Here is a 21445-nt window from a genome sequence, read left to right on the forward strand (position 1 = left end):
AAGAACGTCTCAGTTAAATGCCCTTACCAGCAGGATCTTTGAAACAAACATTACTGTTATACCCTATAGAATGATATTTAAAATACGTACATTGACTTGTAGATAGTGAGTGAGTAATTTCATCAAATCTTGTTCTTTTTATAATTTCGGTTTGCGTCAAAGTGATGATTTAAGCAGCGATGATTATTGCATTAATCAAATACGCAATTCTTGATCTTAAACTTCGAAGATATGCATCATAAAGGAAAGTGATAAAAATGCAATCAAAGATAACCTTTGAATGTAATGGTAACAATGTTGACATATAAACTGTACTGATCTGAATTATAATGCATTCAACTGTGATTAGCCGCTCCTTTTAATAATTTTGTTACATTTTTAATGCAAAATTACTTGCTTTATATCATGTACGTTTTCCTGCAAGATCATCAAACCAAATTTTATAACTACTAGTAATTACAACTTTTATATTAAAAAAATAAAAGTTTGGAATAGGAAGTGGTTTCCAATAATGAGTTTTTTAAATTTTATTTCATATTGTGGTTACAAACATACACATTAAATGTACAAATTGATGTTAGTCCGTATACAAATATCCTATTCTATCTTTTCTTTACTTTCGGGTGATGAATAATTTCTTGATAACTCATAACAGCATCCATTTTTTGATTTCATTAAACATTGTAAGTGTCACCGACCTTAATATCTTAGTCGAACACATATATAGCAAATCTTTAATAATACTATTATAATGTGGATGATAATATTAGCATATCGAGAAACAACGAGATGTGGTCTTTATCCTTAAAATGATTAAAAACTTAAAATCGTATTGTATACAATTGTTTTCCAAACCGAATAACTTTACAATAAACAATATACTGAGGTGAAATAGAACTGTTCATACAAACCTGATTAATCAACGCGATACATGTAATTTTGGTTAGTTGTTGTATTTATAGGGGTATTAGTTTGACAGGCTTTTATGTGTATATAGTTTACATCCGATATTGGATAAAAGATGAACTCAGTCGAATACAGATTATTGTCAACGTAAGGCCAGTGTTCCATAATAAATGCACATCCTGGGGCAATTCTCCATAAAAAGTATATCATAATTGATCGATAACTTGCTAACTATTTCGCGATTGTCTTACAATCTTGGCTTCTAATTATGTTTTTTGTCTGAAAAATAAGTTTAGGATGGCAGAAAATTGCTTGGATTTATCTATCGAGACACCAACTGGTCATATAATATAATATTTGTTATCATTTTTACTTCGACTGCAGGATGTACCAAAAAAGATTAAATAAACGATATTATTATTTATTGACATTAATACGCAAGGCGCAAAAGAATAGCGCAGAGAAATTTTCTGTCATTCTTGCACATAATGTTGAGAACTGGCGAGTACGTTATATAACTTCCGTCACTATCATTATCGTGACGATTTTCTTGATTAAGACCTACAACAACAACATATGTTTTGTGAAGAAGAAACCCAATCCGACATTGACTAGATTTGTCACGTTCGAACTCATCTTTCAAACGTTTGATGAACTCGCTAGGTGGCTTGTAATCTTGTGATGAAGCATTAAAATTTTCATCAGTTGGTTCTTGGTCATTGTAAAGATTGGACTTTTTCTTCTCATTGCTAAACGAGTTTTCAGAACTTTGAGCTGCTACCACAGAACATACATCAGAGTCTAAATCTATCTCTCCTGGTTCACCAAGGTCATTGAGTTGCTGTTCTATCAACCAATTGACAGTCATTTGGTGATGAGTGACATCAAGACTTCTCGAGGTGAGCTTAGGTTTGTTGATTGTTTTACCATCTTGTTTTAAAACTGACGAGTAAAACTTGGAGTTGTATAAACTGTTTTCTGTGGTTGCTGTTATATTCTTTGCTTGGTATGAAAATGAACTTTCTTCTGGTAAGTCAATGAGGAAATCGCTTGTGGATGAAGAAGCAGAACTCATTCTTACAACATGCACTTCAACCCTCGAGTCACCTCCGTGAGTTACGCGTATCTTGTCCGTTTTGCCATGTTTCTTGTGACTTCGTTGACAAGCCGGTCTATCAGGTGGTAAAATAATTTTCTTTTTTCGTTGGTACTTTTTACAAGCAGGTTTTCTCACATTTATATTGTTTATATATCCAGTATTTGCATTGCTGCCACCACACTTACTTATTTTTGCTGTAGCAATGTCAACCAGATCTTTCCTCGGGGTTTTACCCCGAAATTGTCTGTTATCACGCTTATATTTTCTTACAATTGAAGAAGCACATTTTAACTTCAGTTTATTATGAGAAATGTGGGAGCTCTGGGAATTGCTACGTCTCAACGACTTGCTGTTATCATTTGTATTGGTATATCCACCATTGTTGTTCAGATATGAATCGTTACCACCTTGTCTGGACTCAATGTCATGCAAAACAGAATCCTGTTCATTAAAGTTGACACGTGTTTCAACCATTGCTTCAGTTTGACTTATGTGGGTCTCTTCATATGTTTGTTGACCTTCACTTTTTCCCTGTACGTTAAATTCCATGCTGCCGCTGGATAATTTCGCGCGCTTTGCGTCGCTTGCGCTGGGTGTTGAGATTATAATTGGATACGGAAGTTTAGAATGATCAATGTTAATATCTGGTGTCGGAAATGCAAATTCTTGCTCCATCGCTGAACGTACACCTGCAGACAGTTGAACTGTTGGAATATCTAATTTATAACAAGGGGCTTTAAACGATGGATGGACGATTCTCGGGATTGAAGGAGTCGGTCTTTCTTCTTCACTTTTCTCGGAAGTAGTATTTTCATCTTCATCGTTTACCTCTGGTGCCAGCGTAATGATTATAGGTATTTTGTTGACAATGCCATTTGCATGGGGCAACTTTACTGCGGGTTGTTTAATTCTTCCTTCAATGGTTCGTTTTCTAAGTGGACAGAAGGTTCCATACGTTTTAGCAACGGACTGACCATGCGCATCTGAATTACCTGATTTAGATGTGGCAGCAGATGTATCTGTTTGATTACAGTGACTTTGGTCCGTCACAGAAGCACACATGTTCCTATCTTTGTCTCTAGGAACAAAAGGCAATGCACATGTTTCTTTGTTTCTGTTTTTAAGCTTGTCAGTGAGTATATCTCTCTTTAAGGTAGATACTTCTCTCTTATGTAATTTTTCTGCGGAACCTTGTTGAAGAAGTCTGTAAATAATCAAAATACTGTCATCAGAACCTTTAATCTCCTTTTACTTAATATCAAAACAGATCTATATTAATTTGTTGGTAACATTTAAATCAGGGAGCAACTGCTTGATTGTAACGAGGGTCATAGTCGTGAATCAAAAGTGGACTTAGAAGCCTGACTTGGGGAGATGATCGAGGGTCAATAAAAACAAGGCAGCTAGGACCCGAATAATAGAACGGATACTTTGTCATGTAACACTTACTAATGGTTAACTAATGGCATCATGCAAGACCAAAATTTCGCCACAATAAAAACTGGAATGAAAAATTGACACCTCTGCACATGTATGTTTTTTTCCAATGTCACTCTTGAAACATACGACACGATAATAAAATGTAATCATGCAAACATTATTAACGTTTCATTGATTTCCTAAATCGAAAAGGCATTGCCAGGATTCTTGGTCACAAGTTCAGACACAAGTAGGGCCGATTCCATAATCTGAAAATCCGTATATTTTTTTTTTCTCTAAACTTGTCTAGATGTATCTTTTACAATAAATCAAAGTTTCAAAAGTAAATAATCGAAGAAAAATACAAAGTGAGCAAAATATAGTTCAAATTGCATATGTGTCATTTTTGCTCTAACTGAAGCACGTTTTTTCTCGATTACGATGTATTCCTTTTTTCATATCCTAAGATTATCCATGAGTATCAGTGGCGGGTACAAGGGGAGGGTCAGTACTCATTTTTATTTTATTGAAAGATTTGTCTTTTCATGTGTAAATATTGACCAAAAAATGGCAAATAAAGTCCTAGCACTCACTCTTTCTCTGAGGTACCCCAGCTGGTACACCTCCTTTTCAAAGTGTCTAAATCTACCCCTCAGAATATCCAATTTAGCCTATACTTCTTTCTCGAGTGATCTTTGATAATATAGATTGGGAAAGGGGTTAAGGTTAAAATGTTAAAATAATTCACTGTAGAGAAAATCCATCTGAGAATATTTGTTAAACATTTATTGATGCATTAAGCATTATGTGTTAGAGAAAATGAGTTTTGATTAATTATATTTTCTATTTGTAAGAAACCTGCAATCCAGATTTTCAGAATGCTATGAAGATTTTTGTCGATACATTAATTCTCTGCATTTCATTTTTGGTGGCATATCACGGAAGAGGCATATCCAGGAAATCAGATTAAGGGGTGTGAATGACATTTAAATTCGAATGAAACGAGACCAGATGATTGAGAAAATGCAAGATTTCATTTTGTCCCAATTTTACGGAAGCGTACGTCATTTAATCCGCATTTGCTCAGGGATGTATTCTGACAATTTGAAAAGAATGGGGTCACATCCTATTTTTTGCTCTTTTGTGTCCAACTTTTGCATGAAATAAGCAAATGAAATTTTCCAAACAAGAGGGGGTTTCGAACCCGGAATCTCTTAAAATCTACATATGTTTTCATCTAGCCTCACTTTGTTACATGTAGTTGATAATGGAATATCAATGTACATTTGACTTTATCGTTGGATGGAATAAGATTTATTCCTGATTTTTTTCAGTTGTGATTACAGTCTTAATTTTTTTTTATTTTAACTAAAGAAATTGTCATTGGGTTGGGGGAAAACTTTTTCATGAAATTATATGTGTCATTCTCTCAGCTTTTGAAAATATGATTTGCACATCTCCATACAGAACCCCAAATCATATCTAAATCTTATTTCTGCATCCCCCTTCTGAAAATTCAAATGCAATTCAGTGATTCCTTCAACAATTAAAATAGGCATAGAATTGTATTGTCCAAAAGCATTTTTCTTGTAGCAGTGGTAGATCCAGAGGTAAAGGGGGAGGAGCGCAAAAATATTTTTGACAAGATCACCGGTGATGATCACGAAATGATCCAAATATGCTGGGGGTGGGGCATCCCCCCAAGAAATTTTTGAAATATTAAACCTCAAGTCCTGCATTCTGATGGTATCTTGAACAATTTTTCAACAATTTCTAAAAAAATGCAATTTTCTAAGGCCTCCCCCGCTGGATCCGCCACTGTGTAGCTCCTCAAGGCAGATCTAGGGGTTTTGAAATAGGTCCAGATGGGCAGATGGGTTAAAGACTATCACTTCAACATTTTTACCAAAAGTTTATTTGAAATTAACAAAATATTCCAACAAAAGGGAGGGTTAAACCTTTCACGCCCCCCCCCCCCACTCACCCACGCTTGATCAACCACTAGACTGTGTCAAGGTAATTCTAGCTAAGCCCCGAAATATCGGTTGTCGCTAGATAAACTATCCCAGAATAGTCATATATTTATTAAGTGTAAGTTTTTGTAAGAATCAGGCAAATTGTGAAAAATCAGAAACATGCATGTCAAAACCCCACCGATCTGACAATAATATAACACTCAAGGATGCTTTCTCTATTTGAAAAGACCATTATTTGATCTCAGAATCACTGGCTTTCCTCAGAAATTTTTCAATAGAATGTTAGAAAAATGAGGTTTTTGACAGAGTTACATGCTCTTGAAATGTTCATTTTCAGTGCATTTCAATGAAATTATAACTCAATTAGCCAAAATGATATGGAAAATATTCTCTTTTGTCCTTGATTCTGATGGTGCAATTAGTCAAATTACACTATCATACCATGCTTTACCCACAGCCTGATTCTGACTGACACTTAATTATGACAGAACATGTAAAGGAAAGTTTAGTACTAAATATAGTAAACAAAGTTACTTTGCTAAAATTTTATTTTTGTCTGATCTTTTTTCCATATACTACGTGTATATACCTGCAAGCCCCAAACTTGGTCTGTTTGAAAAAAATATTTCACTTGTGTTCTTCAGTATTTGGAGTTTGAAATGGTAAACTAATTAGACAGTTCATGAACCACATTTTTGTGCTTAAAAGTAAAAAAAAATATATGGTATAGGAAAAAACCACGAAGTAAAGGCTAAGTTTAGAGAAACGAGGCTAAACATATAAAGGTAAATTGTGTTTTACATTTCACGAATGTTCTTTTTTTTTGTTACTTTTTGTTTAATTATAGGTACCTGGATTATTATTTACCGAAAAAAAAATACTATTTTTTAATATTAGAAATGTTAACCATTATACGATAGGACCTCTATATTTAGTTTGATTATTGGGAACTTATCATCATGAAAAATCGTATGGTTGCGTGAGAAATATGTTTGTTTGTTTGTTGGGGGTTAACGTCCGAGCAGCAATATTTCAGCTATATTCAGACAATGAACATGAAATGGATGATAAAATGAACATGAAATGAAAAAGAAAAAAGGATGGGTCACAAGGATAATAGGGTCGACAAATTTTGATTTCCACTGGAAATAGGGAGAGGTGGGTAGGGTCGGGCAATTTAGCCTCCTGTGGCGGAGCATTAAATGAACATTAAAATTATGTTTGTTTGTTTGTTAGGGGTTAATGTCTGAGCAGCAATATTTCAGCTATATTCAGACAATGAACATGAAATTGATGATAAAATGAACATGAAATGATGATGAAATGAAAAACGGATGGGACACAAGGACAATGGGGTCGACAAATTTTGATTTCCACTGGAAATAGGGAGAGGTGGGTAGGGTCGGGAAATTTAGCCTCCTGTGGCGGAGCCCTATGATTCCTACTCCGGGAGAATACCACTGTAAGGTTCTTTAACGTGCGAGGAACGTGGCATCTTTCCCAACACGGTGCACCACTATGGTTTGCGGTCAGGTTTTCCGTATTATAGCCTGACAACCCCAGCATGTAACACGCCAGGGGTACCCCATTCCACCACCTGGGGCACACATCCCAGTTGCTTTGTGGGCATAGCGCCCTAGCCCCCGGCTAGGGTTCTGAGCACTATTTAGTCGCCTTTTACGACAAGCTTAGCGCTGCTGTAGGCCTATTCTTTTAACACCCGGACCTGCACGGGGCGCGTGATAAATAAGCAATAATTTAGTTGTTGCTTTCTTGTCCGTCTAAAAATCAGGCAGATCCTGTGATATGAGTGGCACAGGGCAAATTTTATTTTATCCCACTAAATTTTTGTTTTAATGTAATGTACATACTATATGTATGTCAAAAATAATAAAGTTTGTTTTGAATAGACAATTGTTGGTTCAGAAAATTGAATTAAAGTTCCCTAACAAGGCAACCAAATTTTGCTAAATTATCTCCCTTTTTCAATGAATTTCAATGTTTTCTATGTAAATTATTTCTCTTCTATCGTTACAGTTAATCCAAAAACAACATTCAACTTTGAGAAAGTATGCATTATGATATGAAAGGGTGATTTTTGGAAATTTGTCATGTGCCACCCACTGCCTGGTTTTTGCGTGGACACCCTCTTAAATGTTAACCAATATTGCTTTACCGAGAATAAGACATATATACCAACTATATAATAATAGAAGTGCTTCGCTACATCAAAATAAAAGTTTACCTTTTGGACGAAAACATTTCTTTTGTATATGACAAAATTCCTACAGGCTGTAATGCAGAACCTACAGAATTGTGTGACACAAGGTAGTACTCAGTGGCTGGGTTCAGATCAGCACTCAATATATCGAACGATTCGCCATTTTCGCGAGGCAAATATGCCAATCCACAGAGTTCGAAAAATGACTCAAAAAGCTGTAAATACGTAGATTCGGGCGTTGACTTAAAATTCGACAAAGCTTTCAGAACAAAGTTCGCTCTCATTAAAAACCTCTGCATGGAGACATAGGTATCCTTGACGGAACAATCGAGTCCGTCTGCAGATGACATCTTCATAAGCTTTGTAATACAGTTACTACTGTCCTGGATCACACATGTCAACGTATCTTTGTCGCTAGGCCTCTTTCCTAAGTCCTTGATATTTATATCGACTTCATCTAAAACACTTACAAGTCTGACTACTGCTATGTTGTAATTTTGATGAAATTTTTTTAACTCAACGAAGTCGGAAATATTATTTGAAAGCCGCAACGAACAGACCCTTTCGTGTGCCATACCCCCTTCCTGCAGCGTCAAAGATGGTCCTATACGTTGCCATATGTGGCGTTTATTACGTCTAGAGCCATGTGACGTTGAAAGGGCGTTCAAGGCAACTGCATGTATTGAGAAACTGTGAATATTCTGAGGGAAGAGATTTGTTGGTTGTTTAGCACAACTAGAGTATTAAAAATCAGTTAAGGTTCAAAATGAAAACTAATCGATTTGGTTATCCAGTTTGTAAGTTTTTTTTGTATATTTTAGACTTTAAAAATTTGATAGTTACTGCCAAGCACGCGACAAATTAGGGACAAACTGACGGCTGGTTGGCTCGGAGTCCGAATAATGTTCGTGTGTCTGTAACATATATCAACACACGTGATAAATGTAGCACATTAAATTGCGTGTATGCAACTTACATTTTGTATGCGTACTTGCGGGCTACATGTAAATGTAGCACATTAAATGTGTGTGTGTATGTAGCATATGCCTTATTGCAAGCTTAACGTAGCACATTAAAATGTGGTTCAGCTTATTGGACTAGTACGAACATGCAAGGCCTGCTCGACCGATCAAAGCTTTTGTCCTGATATACTGCAAAAATCTTGACGCTCTGAATCAAATACACGCTCCACTGTCCTTCTGCAAGTAGAAAACTTGAAATTCTGGAAGGACTAGTCAAGTACGGAGAGTAGATTTGATTGTGGGCAAGTTCATTTTCATTTTCAAAATTTCTAAAAAAAAAAAAAATCCTCGATCGCTGAACACCTTCATTTAAATATTAAGAAATATTTAAAGAAATATAAGGAAATTGGGAGGGAATACTACATATATATTGCCACAAATGGACTAGAAACATTGGTTGTTTTATTATCTATAAATCAATTTATTTTTTGTCGATCTTAAAGCTAGTTAATGTAGTCTTCAATACCGCACCCCAAAAGTATGTTCAACTAAGAATTACATGTAATGCGTAGTGTCCCCAATATGCTTTTATATTAATCAAATCACTACAAACTATTCATGACAAGGAAACAAACTGTTGAAAAGGGATTAAAACTGGGGAGGCACTTGTGTATTTTGTCCAGAACCCGCCTCCCCCCCCCTTCTAAAACTGGCTACGCCCAGTGCATCAACGTCAAATGTACATAGATTAATTTCCATAATGGGATAATACATTCCCTCAACCTGTGTTTTAATACTGTGCAAAGCTTGAATAATTATAAGTTTGATATTTTTACATTCAGTATTACCTCCCTTAGAGCGGACGGAATAGAGCGGCTACAAGACTAACTTTCACTATTGTTGACGAAAGTAAAGCCCCGTTTGATTTCTGCTTATTTTGTTAAAAATTAAAATGGCTTGATTACTAATTAGTGATAACATTCATCATCATAAAATGAGTAGTGTTCCGATGATGATTTGACGATTTGATGAGCCAAGATTTAGCTATCAACAAATTTATCAGTTTGTGACATATGAACACTATTGCCGAGAACAAATTGTTCTTATAATATCAAAATTAAATGTGCTTTCCTAAACATTTTGTGAATTTTAGATTTGTATTTATTTATTCTGACATACCAACCTAAACAAATTGATTTTTTTATGGAAAACTGATGTGTCAGTAAAATTCCACTTTGCAAGACAATACCAACTTATTGTGGCTTTGTTCTGGCAATTCTGCTGAGATTGTGGCTTTGTTCAGGCAATTCTGCTGAGATTGTGGCTTTGTTCTGACAATTCTGCTGAGATTGTGGCTAAGCCTAATAATAATTTCCTATTGATTAAAGGTTTTTTCACTGAAATTTACAAAATTTGCAAAAGTAATGATTTAGGAAGATTTTAAAGAATTGCATTTAATCTGCTATGTTAATAAGTAAAGTTCTGATATGGTATACAGATTATTTTTTTTCTTTGAAACTTCCACAAAATATATATATAAAAGCCAAAACATGTAATTTTGAGACAGAGCAAAGCATTCAATTCCCTTACTATACTTTTTTAATATTACAAGAAAAATAGTTTGGTGACACACAATTTTCTTTTTTGAAATATAAAAGAATTCAGTAAAGTGTTCTTCATATAAATTTAGAAGAAATATCATTTACCAGTTTTTTTGATAGTTTGTGATATAGTGAAATTCCCAACAAAACCCATGTAAAATAACCTTTATTAAGACTCAAGTATCTCAAATTAAGTTCAGTGACCTATATTCTTTCATTAAAAGTCTGAAATATGCTCATTCAATGTAATCTTCCGGAAAAAAAACTTGGAAAATTTATGTAGTAAAAATATGAGATATGATCTACCTTAAATGGAAATTCATGACAATATAAGTAAGTGCTCTTGAAGCAAAAAATTATACATCACTGGACATCTTGAGAGGCTGATTTAAGATTCTAAAAAACACAATTTTCAGAACATTTTTAATATTAGCTTTTTCTAATAGAATTAAAATTTGAATGAACTTGTATATTTGATGCATGACAACAAGTAGTTAATATACAGCAAACAAATATACAAAGTATTGCAATAAAAAGCATTGATACTGACAATTTTCAGAAGGTATTTAGACAATTCAAGGTGTGGTTTGATAGGCTTACTGGAATACAAAGTATAAGTGTAGTACAAATCCTATTTCCCACTGGCATGTTTTTTTTTACTTCATGTATATCATTAAACTCATAATAAAAAGGACTGTCTATGCATTAAAGGAGAACTTCACTCGAATTTTTAGTCAAGTTTGAACTCAAATTGTCTAAACACCACAGTGAAAGTACTTTAATTCATGGATACCAATGTTAGTGGATTATGAAGGATACACATGTTCACGGATTCTTGAATTCCAGGTTTTGAGGTTTTCAGTATACACTTCAGTGGGATGGATTCTCCCTTTTCGTTGGGAACCAAATTTCTTGGTTTGGTCTACCCACAAAAACCACAAAGATTGGTACCCCACGAACAATAGTACTTCCACAGTATTCAAAGTATCCTGTCCCAAGAACTTTCACTCGGAAAGTTTTTAAAATGGAATCAATAACAATCAAGTCAAATTGGGACCAGCAGTGAAAAAAATCTCTAAGTCTTTGGAACTCCAGATAACTCGAACACAAAGCAACTTAAGTTTGACTGAATTTAAACATTTTTTAAAGTAGATTCTAATATTGCAAATACAAAAACACAAAATTATTATATAGCACAGAAGTCAATACATTTTGCAATGACCGAACTAAATTGTTTCTGTCCTCCGTTGCCTTGTTCTGTGTAATATGCTACCCCTATCACAACCATACTACACTAAGTCTTTTGGTTACCATAGAAACAAGTATTATCATAGGACGTGAGAACATCATGGCTAAATCCTGGTAAAAAAAAAATCGTTCAGAACATGTCTACTATGAGTCAATGGCTGGTCTAACAAAATCTTGACAACCGTGACTCCATACGAAGAAAGAGTCTTTGCCAGTAATTAAGTTGGGAGTCATTTTCAGGGTTGTACATAGATCTTGTCCAATCCTTCATGACAATGGAGTCTCGGTGTAAATAGTAACGGTACCTGAAAAAGAGAGAAAGAAATTAAATGGTGAACAACAAAGCAAATTTATAATTTCTAATGTAATTTAGAATATTTTTTTCCTTGAACTGATCCGCACAACAATTTGACGAATCGATGACCGTTGACTGATTGATAGCCGACAGATCAATGACCGATGACCAGTGACCGATCTGATTGCATTTTTGTTATGTAAAATGAAGTAAGATGTGTTTGAAATAAAATAAATGTAAAATAAAAGTATAAATTGATATTTAAATCTATTACATTATGTAAATATGTGTAAAATTGACAAAGAAAACAATAAAAACTGTAAAATACAGTGACTGCTCTGTAGTCACATGATGCAATTACTGGTTCAATGGACAGATGACTGACCGGAAACTGATCGGTGATCGATGACCGATCACAATTTTTGATCACGGATCGGTTCAGGTACTGTACAACAAATAGCTTCACAGATTTGTAATGAGTTGTAACCATGCACTGTAAATTAAAACCTAAAAAGCCTAGTATTACTTAGTAAATCAGGGATCAGTTAGAGGAGGAGATTGTCAACAGGGTGATAAAAAGCTAGCCTAGTATTATGCAGTAAATCAGGGAGCAGGTCTACGAAGGAGATTGTCAACAGGGTGATAAACTACTAGGACCTTAGTTGTAAAGGATGGTATCACTTCTGAATTATGTACATCATTTCTGACAATGAATTTAGGAAATTCAAGTGTCTGGTCTCGGTTTCATAAAAAAAAAACAAAAAAGAAAACAATTAAATAAAAAATTTCAAATAGAGTTTTCCTCAAATCTGCAATTCAAGCAATTTGATTGGTCAAAATTTGATCTGAGGAAGGATTTAAGAAAAATCTCAATTTGAGATGTTTGATGAAACTTACCCAGATGCCTTACATGTATTGGATGCCACTGTCTCTAATTGATAGGGACTAAGCATCAAGGACATCCAATATATGTACATCATTAAGAAGTGATTGATTGAGTTTGTAAGACAGGTACAGAACAGATATTCTAGAAAGTCTCACATATCCCTGTTGTTCAAGACTTAAACCAAAACAACTATGCATACCTGTGGCTGCTAAAAAGTAAAAGTGCAAAAGTCCCAAAACTCCTGTAAAATTTGTCAAAACCAAAATAGTGGCGCAAAATACTCAACTACATATAGTAACTGCCAAAAACTACAAAATTTGAAAAAAATTGGTCGCGCAGTGTCCGAGGAGTTGTGTACACTAAATGTTCCTATAGTGTGGCATGTACAAATTCAACAAAGACCAATAACTTCTGTAGAATTTGTTGTATCAAAAATAGTCATGCAATATGATCAACAGCATATTGTGACTAACAATCCTTCTAAATTTGAACAAAATCTGTTGAGCGGTTTCAAAGGAGTTGCGTCCACAAAGTATTCTTATAGTGTAGCATGTACAAATTCAACAAAGTCTAATTGTTCATGTAACATTTGAAAAATCAAAATGGCCGTGCAATATGATCAGCTACATACGGTGACTATAGACCAATCCTATAGAATTTGAACAAAATTAGTTGAGCAGTTTTAGAGGAGTTGTATCAACAAAGTGTGACAGACACAGGCTCCAATGCACTGACAACAGCATTTCTATGTCCCCTGACACATTGTGGCAGGGAACAAAAAAAAACCATGCAGCTTCATTGATCAAATCCCATTATTAATTCCAAAAACCTTTTAGTTCCTGACTCATCAATATATTTGTAGCCTCCATTTCCATATATGATGTAGTAATGTCCTGTTTCTAACATGTCTGCAGAACAGCGTAGGTTCATCCAGAATTCTATTTCTCCATCCACAACCAAGTCATCAAGATCTGCATCTGTAAATAACAGTTAAGTATTGTAAATTCTAATATGTGCTTTTAAGGACTACAGCTGAGGTCAAACATATGACCAACATCATCAAATACAATGTCATTTGACGTCATAGGTAAGTTTTACCCCTGACTTGACTTTTTATGAGCAACTCAGCGGGTTTTTCTAGAAAAGCAGAGGATGCTTACCTGGTCCATGCTACCTGTTTATGGTAGAGTACAAGTTGCTCATTTACCTTTGTTACTTTATTACTTAATGATTTCTGTTGTGTTTGTCTGTTTTCCATGTCTGGTCTCTGTCCCTGGATTACTCTTTACTAACATCACAGTAGAACATTGGCTCCACAATGTCATCAATTAATGCAACACATGGACCTTTCCATATACAAAGAGCAACTCATCCTATTAGAACCAAATAATTCATGAAGATGTCATTGCATCAATGTTTTACCATGGGCTGGCCATTTAAGTCATTTATCCCAGTATCACTTGGGGTAAAATTTGGCAACATCTCATTAACCAGCTCATCTAATTTATCTAGCTTGTGTTGAATGTTTACACCAGATATAAACTATCTGACAATCAGCTGAATTAATTTTATACAATTTAAATTTTTAAACAGGAGGTTTTATCTCCCGAGAGGGAGGACATGTGGGTCATGATAGATGTCTGTTTTCTTCTTCAGCACATATTCTTCCTTCCATTACAGGCTCACAGCTAGATTTTTTTAGGGTGATTACTTGTGCAAAATGTTCCTAAATCTAATGGTGTGTTACCAATTTAAGCTAATTTTAACATTTTAAACAGATTTCCGCTTCCAAAGGATTTTAATTGTAACCCCCTGCTTATGAGTATGAATTATGCAATTTTGGTAATGTTGAGAACACCTTCACATTTTTAGGCTGGTAATATCCTTTCTGGACACTACTTCTTTTTGATTCATTTTTAAAATATTAGTGAAATTTTTAAAATGAATGAGTAATGGCTAATAGAATTAAATTTTAATCAAGATAACAAGAAAAAAAACACATTTGCTATTCAGTCTTGTTTACAGTGGATCTGAGGGGAATCTAATGTTAACACAAACTTTACTCCACTGAGGATGTGAGCATGGCACTTGTGATTTGCTCACAAATGAAATCAAAACAGGCCCTCTAACTCTTCTTTACAGGTCTGCAATATGATTACTTACTTAATATTACAGTAAATTCTCACTAAACCAAACTCCTTTCGGATTGTAGAATTTGGTCGGTTTTGACAGGTGTATGATTTATCCAGGTTCAAAATACATTTAAACTAACACAATGGGACTTCAAATGTGTCTGGTTTAGGCAGGTTTCTGGTTAATTCAGGATTCAGTTTAGACAGGTTTCACTGTATATCATTTTAATTTCTAAAGTAATCTACCTCCTTTATTTGACCAAATTCTGTCTAGACAATATGTAAGGCCTCAACCTTTTTTTTGTCTAAGAACAATGTAAATTAAAGGTAAAAATGAAATGTTTCCCTCCCTGATTGGTTTTTATGTCTTGTGATACAAGAAATTTATTTTAAAGAGCCGAGCTGAAACATGACATGCCTACTATACAACAACATTGATTTAAAATTGTCTTTAGAATATATGTAGCAATATTTATATATCAAAGTTTCACTGCTATAAGCAGTGAAATGTGGGGCAATTCAAAATATTCATTATACCAGACACACAAAATACTGTACCTTTTTTCCCCTTTGTACAATTATATACAACTACAGCTTAAAGTATCCATGTAGTACATTGAATTATACTTGTCATATCTTTGTCATGACCCTGACACCTCAGTGTCAATTTAAACACTTCTACTTTCCTGATTTTGTTGGCAACATGGTCTTGTAAAATTTTGCATCATACCTTAATGTTACAGGGCAGCTACAAGTATACCCTTTCATGTCATTAAGGTTCTACAATGCCATCTTGTTGTTCAATAAGGATTGCCTATCAGGGTCATTGTCCCATGGACAATCAACATCAAGGGCAGAAGCATAGACAAAACTATTTTTAGGGGGAAAGGTTAGAACGGGGATTATTTGGACAGATTTTTTCCGACTTTAATAGTGCTTAATCAATTTCAAGCTTGTTTTTAACAGTTTTTTTATGCTGTTTTGCTTTCAAGGAGAGAGGGGGGAGGTTTCCATTGCCACACCTGGAACACCCCTGCCTATGGGTATGTAGCCTTTGTTAACCATTATGAATCCTCATAAAGCAGTTACTAGCATAAAAAGCAAGAAAACATAAATTATACCTTTATTTATAACAGAGTGGATAATTGTAGAAACAACCAAATGGTTCCCTGTCCATCTTATCCCTGTAGCTTCTATTCTCAACACTGAAAAATTGCATAGTACTGTTATAAAAAATAACTTGATTAGGAAATAACATAAACCCATTGTCTTACAGGTAAACTACCTGATCATTGAATATCCCACTGCTAGCATTAAATGGTCTATAGATTCATTCAAATGATAATTTTTGAATTTACATGACATATTGGTCACCCATTATTTTACATAACAAAACCGTGATAAGATCTGCTACCTGTCATCAGTTATCAATCCATCACCAATCCGTCAATAACCATTCATCGATACATCAAACAGTTGTACAGATCAGTTCAGGCACTTATAGCTTCCCAACTGATATATCATGTACATGCCAAGTTCTTTTTCTGTATGTCATTATGTGTATTTGTCTCCCCTTTCTTTACTATAGTTGTGTGTGCCATTTTGTGTATTGATCTCCCCTTACTTTACTATAGTTCCATGTGCCATTTTGTGTATTTGTCTCCACTTTCTTTACTTCAGTTCTGTGTGCCATTTTGTGTATTTGTCTCCCCTTTCTTTACTTAAGTTCTGTGTGCCATTTTGTATATTTGTCTCCCCTTTCTTTACTTAAGTTCTGTGTGCCATTTTGTATATTTGTCTCCCCTTTCTTTACCCTAGCCCTTTACATTTATTTATTTATTTAATGGTTGATATGTTATATCCTTACATGCCATTTTATTAGTTTGCACATTGGTTCATGGTGTGGATATTGTTTGGCTCTATATTATACATTTAAATTAAAGACTGATTTTAGAACCCCCTTTTCAATACTGTCAATTCAGAAATCTTTGCATGTATAAATTATTGCCCTATTGTATATACTGATTATTGTGATTTCGTCCTTTCAGTCAAAAATGTGATTTTCATTTTTTGCAGTTTTGAGAAGACCCCCACATTAAATCCATAATGTGAGTTTTAATCATCACTATGATAAGTAAGTCACATTTTTTCTTAAAAATAAAACATTACAATATATGTCTTTAATTTACTGTACATGATCTTTGCACTTACCATAGTCATACTCATAGCAGGCCATTTCAAATATATCTGTAGCAGCCACTAAATTGCTCTTCATTTTACTGTCATAGTTCTCTGCACATTCTCCTGTAAATAGATATATAATATCAAATATTTTTTTATATCACTTGCATAATCAATCTTAAATGCACCCTTATTACCAGAGAGCTTGTTTGAGGGTTAAATCAATCTTAAATGCACCCTTATTACCAGAGAGCTTGTTTTGTTTAAGGGTTATATCAATCTTAAATGCACCCTTATTACCAGAGAGCTTGTTTGAGGGTTATATCAATCTTAAATGCACCCTTATTACCAGAGAGCTTGTTTGAGGGTTATATCAATCTTAAATGCACCCTTATTACCAGAGAGCTTGTTTTGTTTAAGGGTTATATCAATCTTAAATGCACCCTTATTACCAGAGAGCTTGTTTGAGGGTTATATCAATCTTAAATGCGCCCTTATTACCAGAGAGCTTGTTTGAGGGTTATATCAATCTTAAATGCGCCCTTATTACCAGTGAGCTTGTTTGAGGGTTATATGGGTTGAATAATAGGCATATCAATACATACTATTTTATCTGTTCCTTATGGTCCAATATGATCTTTTATTCCAAGAAATTGAAAATTCAATTCAACTTCTTTTTTTTTCAGATATATTTATCTTTTTACTTTTTTCTTATTCTATCATTATTTTAATTAGTTTTCACTTCTTAACAATATATGTAAATGATGTAAAACAATTTTAATTAGTTTTATTTTCATATTTTTTTTTATGTAAATGCATGTCTTATCTGGAGGACTAGGTCTTGATATTGTATCCATTTGAGTTCCTGTTATATCTAAAGCCTGACAAATGACATGACGTTCACAGGTCAAATTATTTCACATGATTTACATCTGAGTTAAATAAATAAAATTTGTAACAGACTTCATATGAAATTCATGTGAATCCAGCTTCCACATAAAGTTCATGTTAAGTTAATTCCATGTAAAAATCACATGAATGTCATGAGAAACTCACATGAACAATATTTGCCTGTGAATATATATCTTATCAAAGAAGAAACAAAACTAGATCACTGATACATTAAAATGTACCTTCTACGCAATGACACTTCTCTTTACTACAAAAAACGTCTAACTCTGCTACATCATACTGGAGGCTGTAAAACTTCACACAACGTTCATCTGTAATATACAGATTTAAATAATGAAATTGCATCTGCTGTCATGCTCAGTATATCTCCACTCATACAAGAAGTTTATATTGAACAACAATCAAAGCTGCTTAAGTACTTTTCTGTTTAAGAATCAGGCAACATGTATATACGGTGTGGCACATGAATAATAAAATGCAGAAATTTTATTGCATTATCCAAGGATTCATACTTTATAACATCCAGAAATAACCATAAAAGTGTTTGTAAAGTGTGCCTTTAGTAAGATACTGATAGGTCAAATTAAGTTGAAATGCACTGTGGAAAAATGGTGGCAAAATTTCCCTATATAACCAGTAAAAACTATCTAAATCACAGATGGATCAGAATGATTTTAACATTTTTAAATAGCTTTTCGGTTGTTTTCTAAATGTATTGAATATGTTTAACGCAAAAAAGACCAAAATGAGAATTATGATGTACCACCCATTGCCTGATTCTTACAAGAATGGTACTTTATACTTATGCCTCATTATTCTTAAGTCAAATACCAATTTAAAATCAATGTATATTTGGAGCCAAGTTAATTGTGACCAGATTTTTAAGACAGGATGACAGACAGACAAGGTGATTCCAATATACCATCCACTTGCTGGGTGGGATATAAGAATAACACACACAATCATCTCCCATTAATATTTTTTAAAAATGTGGTTAATCTGTTAAGAAACTTTTTCTGATGTAAATGGCATTGAAGACAGATCATATCTTATCATAACTATTAAGTGAACTGCAATAGAAAGAGTAATCAAGGGAACCAAGGTTATAGCGGTAATCAAAAGAATGAAATCCAGGGACAAAGACCAGACATGGAAAACAGACATACACAACAAAGAACATAAAGTAACTAAAATCATACCTACAAAGTAACAAAAGCAAATGAGCAACTCTGACTCCACTAAAAACTGGGAGCATGGACCAGGTGCACCGGCAGGGTAAGAAAAAAATGCATTCTAACATTCATCTCTTCAGTATTACTTGGGCCTCTACCACATACCATACCTTTCTTGGAATAATCATACACTTCTATTTTTGCTGACTGTAAATTTTCAACCTCGAAATCCATCACCATTCTGAGCTTGAAGCATACTTCAGATTGTGGAATCTAGAATGTTAATTTTTGTATTGAAAAATAAATATTTCCACAATTATTTCACAAATATAAATGCTTGGGGCTTTTCAGGGTATTTGACAATTTATAACCTCCAAATACTTGTTTTTCAAATTCCAAATGCTTAAAAAATCATTCCATTCAGTAATCAATCTAGCTGGGAGAGAGAGAGGGCTTTGAAAGTCCTCCCCTGTTTTGAAAAATGTTGTTAATTTTGTGCAAATATTCAACAAACCCTGCCTCAGTTTAAAAATCTAAGAATCCCCACCTGTTTTTCATACTTGAGGTCTTATTATGGAAAAAACTTTGATAATGTTTTTCATCAAAGCAGAAAAAACATTAAATTAGATTAATTTAATAGTTTTCTTTCATAATTTTTTTAGTAATCATTCACTTGTAAGATACATATAGTACAGACCTTTTCTATGTAAGATACATGTAGTATGCCTACAGACCTTTACTTAGTAAGATACATGTAGTATGCCTACAGACCTTTATTTAGTAAGATACATGTAGTACACCATGTAAGAAACATGCAGTACACCTACAGACCTGTTCCATAAAAGATACACATAGCACGTCTACAGACCTTTCCCATGTAAGATACACGTAGTACACCTACAGACCTTTTCCATGCAAGATACACGTAGTACGCCTACAGACCTTGATATAGTAAGATGCACGTAGTATGCCTACAGACCTTGACATCGTAAGATACACATAGTATGTCTACAGACCTTTTCCATGTAAGATACATGCAGTACACTTACAGACCTTTTCCATGTAAGATACACATAGTACACCTACAGACCTTTTCCATGTAAGATACACATAGTACGCCTACAGACCTTCACTTAGTAAGATACACATAGTACGCCTGCAGACCTTTTTCCATGTAAGACACATGTAGTACACCTACAGACTTTAACCATGTAAGATACATGTAGTACGCCTACAGACCTTTTCCATGTAAGACACATGTAGTATACCTACAGACCTTAACCATGTAAGATACATGTAGTATGCCTACAGACCTTTACCATTTAAGATACATGTAGTACACCTACAGAACTTTACCATGTAAGATACATGCAGTACACCTACAGACCTCAACCATGCAAGATACACGTAGTACGCCTACAGACCTTTTCCATGTAGAAAGTAACACCTCTCCTTGATACATCATAACTGTCAATAAAATCAGCAGCAACAGTCTATAAAAAAGAGAAACAAAGTAATGTACTTTTGAAATTATCAAGTGAAGTAAAAAAAAAATGAGAAAAACTGTGAGAGATGCTCACGTAATTGATACCCCCATCCCATATGTTAACATGCATCTATTGACCTCCAAATCATTTGGATCAAAATCTAAAATAGGAGGTATATGTAATAAAAATTCTGTTTAAGTTTCATTAAATTCCATTCTGTGTATGAACAGAAGATGGGTTCTGCTGTGTAACTAAAGAAATGGAATAGAAGGAACGATGTACATCCCTATATACCCCACACTTTGCAAGTTGGGTATAATTAAAAGAGTAAAATTGTTAGAAGAACTGATTAGGCTTTGTAGTGCTTTAGAAGTAAACTTTATTCACATAATTTATTTCTATGAAGTTTTATTAAACAGCTGGACTTAGGCAAAAGAAACATTTAAGCCAAAACACTCTGTAAAATTATGTAGCATTAATGGGACATTAAGTGATACCCCATCAAGTAATGGTGGAAAAAGGGTGATGGTAAAATTTTTAAATGGCCTAACTCTTAACACTACATTTTGGATTTTGCTGAAAATGAAACTTAAGTATTGTATGGTATTAAACACATGTGCAAAGAGTAGTCAAGGGAACCAAGATACTAACAGAAATGAAAAGAATGTAATCCCGGGACAAAGACCAGATATGGAAAACAGACAAACACTACAAAGAACATAAAGTAACTAAAATAATACACACCAAGTAACAAAAGTAAATGAAATGGGACTCCACTAAACACTAGATCAGGTGCAAATTTTCAAAACAATTCATTGATTTTTTCTCATGTTATCATCTGGAAACTGTCAAGGGACTGACAGAGGGACGTGCAACTTTTCAAGGGGTATCACATAATATCTCACCACTTCATGTGGCAGGGTATAAAAATTTAAAAAAAAACAAACA

General features: G+C 34.1%; 2 protein-coding genes across 2 annotated transcripts in view; both read right to left on the minus strand.

Moving 5' to 3' along the window:
- Window positions 1-1311: 1311 nt before the first annotated feature.
- Window positions 1312-8231, minus strand: LOC148601184 (uncharacterized). The gene is made up of 2 exons (XM_088556175.1): window positions 7646-8231; window positions 1312-3209 (listed from the first exon to the last, which is right to left on the minus strand). The coding sequence occupies exons 1-2, from the start codon at window positions 8194-8196 to the stop codon at window positions 1337-1339; spliced, it is 2424 nt and encodes an 807-aa protein (XP_088412301.1). The 5' UTR covers window positions 8197-8231; the 3' UTR covers window positions 1312-1336.
- Window positions 8232-10593: 2362 nt separating this feature from the next.
- The window catches only part of LOC148601185 (complement C3-like), a 54899-nt gene continuing 44047 nt past the window's right edge, over window positions 10594-21445 (minus strand). Inside the window, exons 32-38 of the mRNA XM_088554795.1 lie at window positions 20435-20503; window positions 19181-19283; window positions 18060-18149; window positions 16957-17049; window positions 15867-15950; window positions 13443-13590; window positions 10594-11737 (exon numbers count right to left, since the gene is read on the minus strand). Of these exons, the coding sequence (XP_088410921.1) occupies window positions 11596-11737; window positions 13443-13590; window positions 15867-15950; window positions 16957-17049; window positions 18060-18149; window positions 19181-19283; window positions 20435-20503 (729 nt within the window). The 3' untranslated portion in view covers window positions 10594-11595. The remainder of the gene's footprint in view (window positions 11738-13442; window positions 13591-15866; window positions 15951-16956; window positions 17050-18059; window positions 18150-19180; window positions 19284-20434; window positions 20504-21445) is intronic.

Source organism: Perna viridis, chromosome 12, assembly GCF_037379345.1.
Source record: "Perna viridis isolate PV_CMFRI_1.1 ecotype Kerala chromosome 12, ASM3737934v1, whole genome shotgun sequence".
In the NCBI taxonomy this organism is placed as follows: domain Eukaryota; kingdom Metazoa; phylum Mollusca; class Bivalvia; order Mytilida; family Mytilidae; genus Perna; species Perna viridis.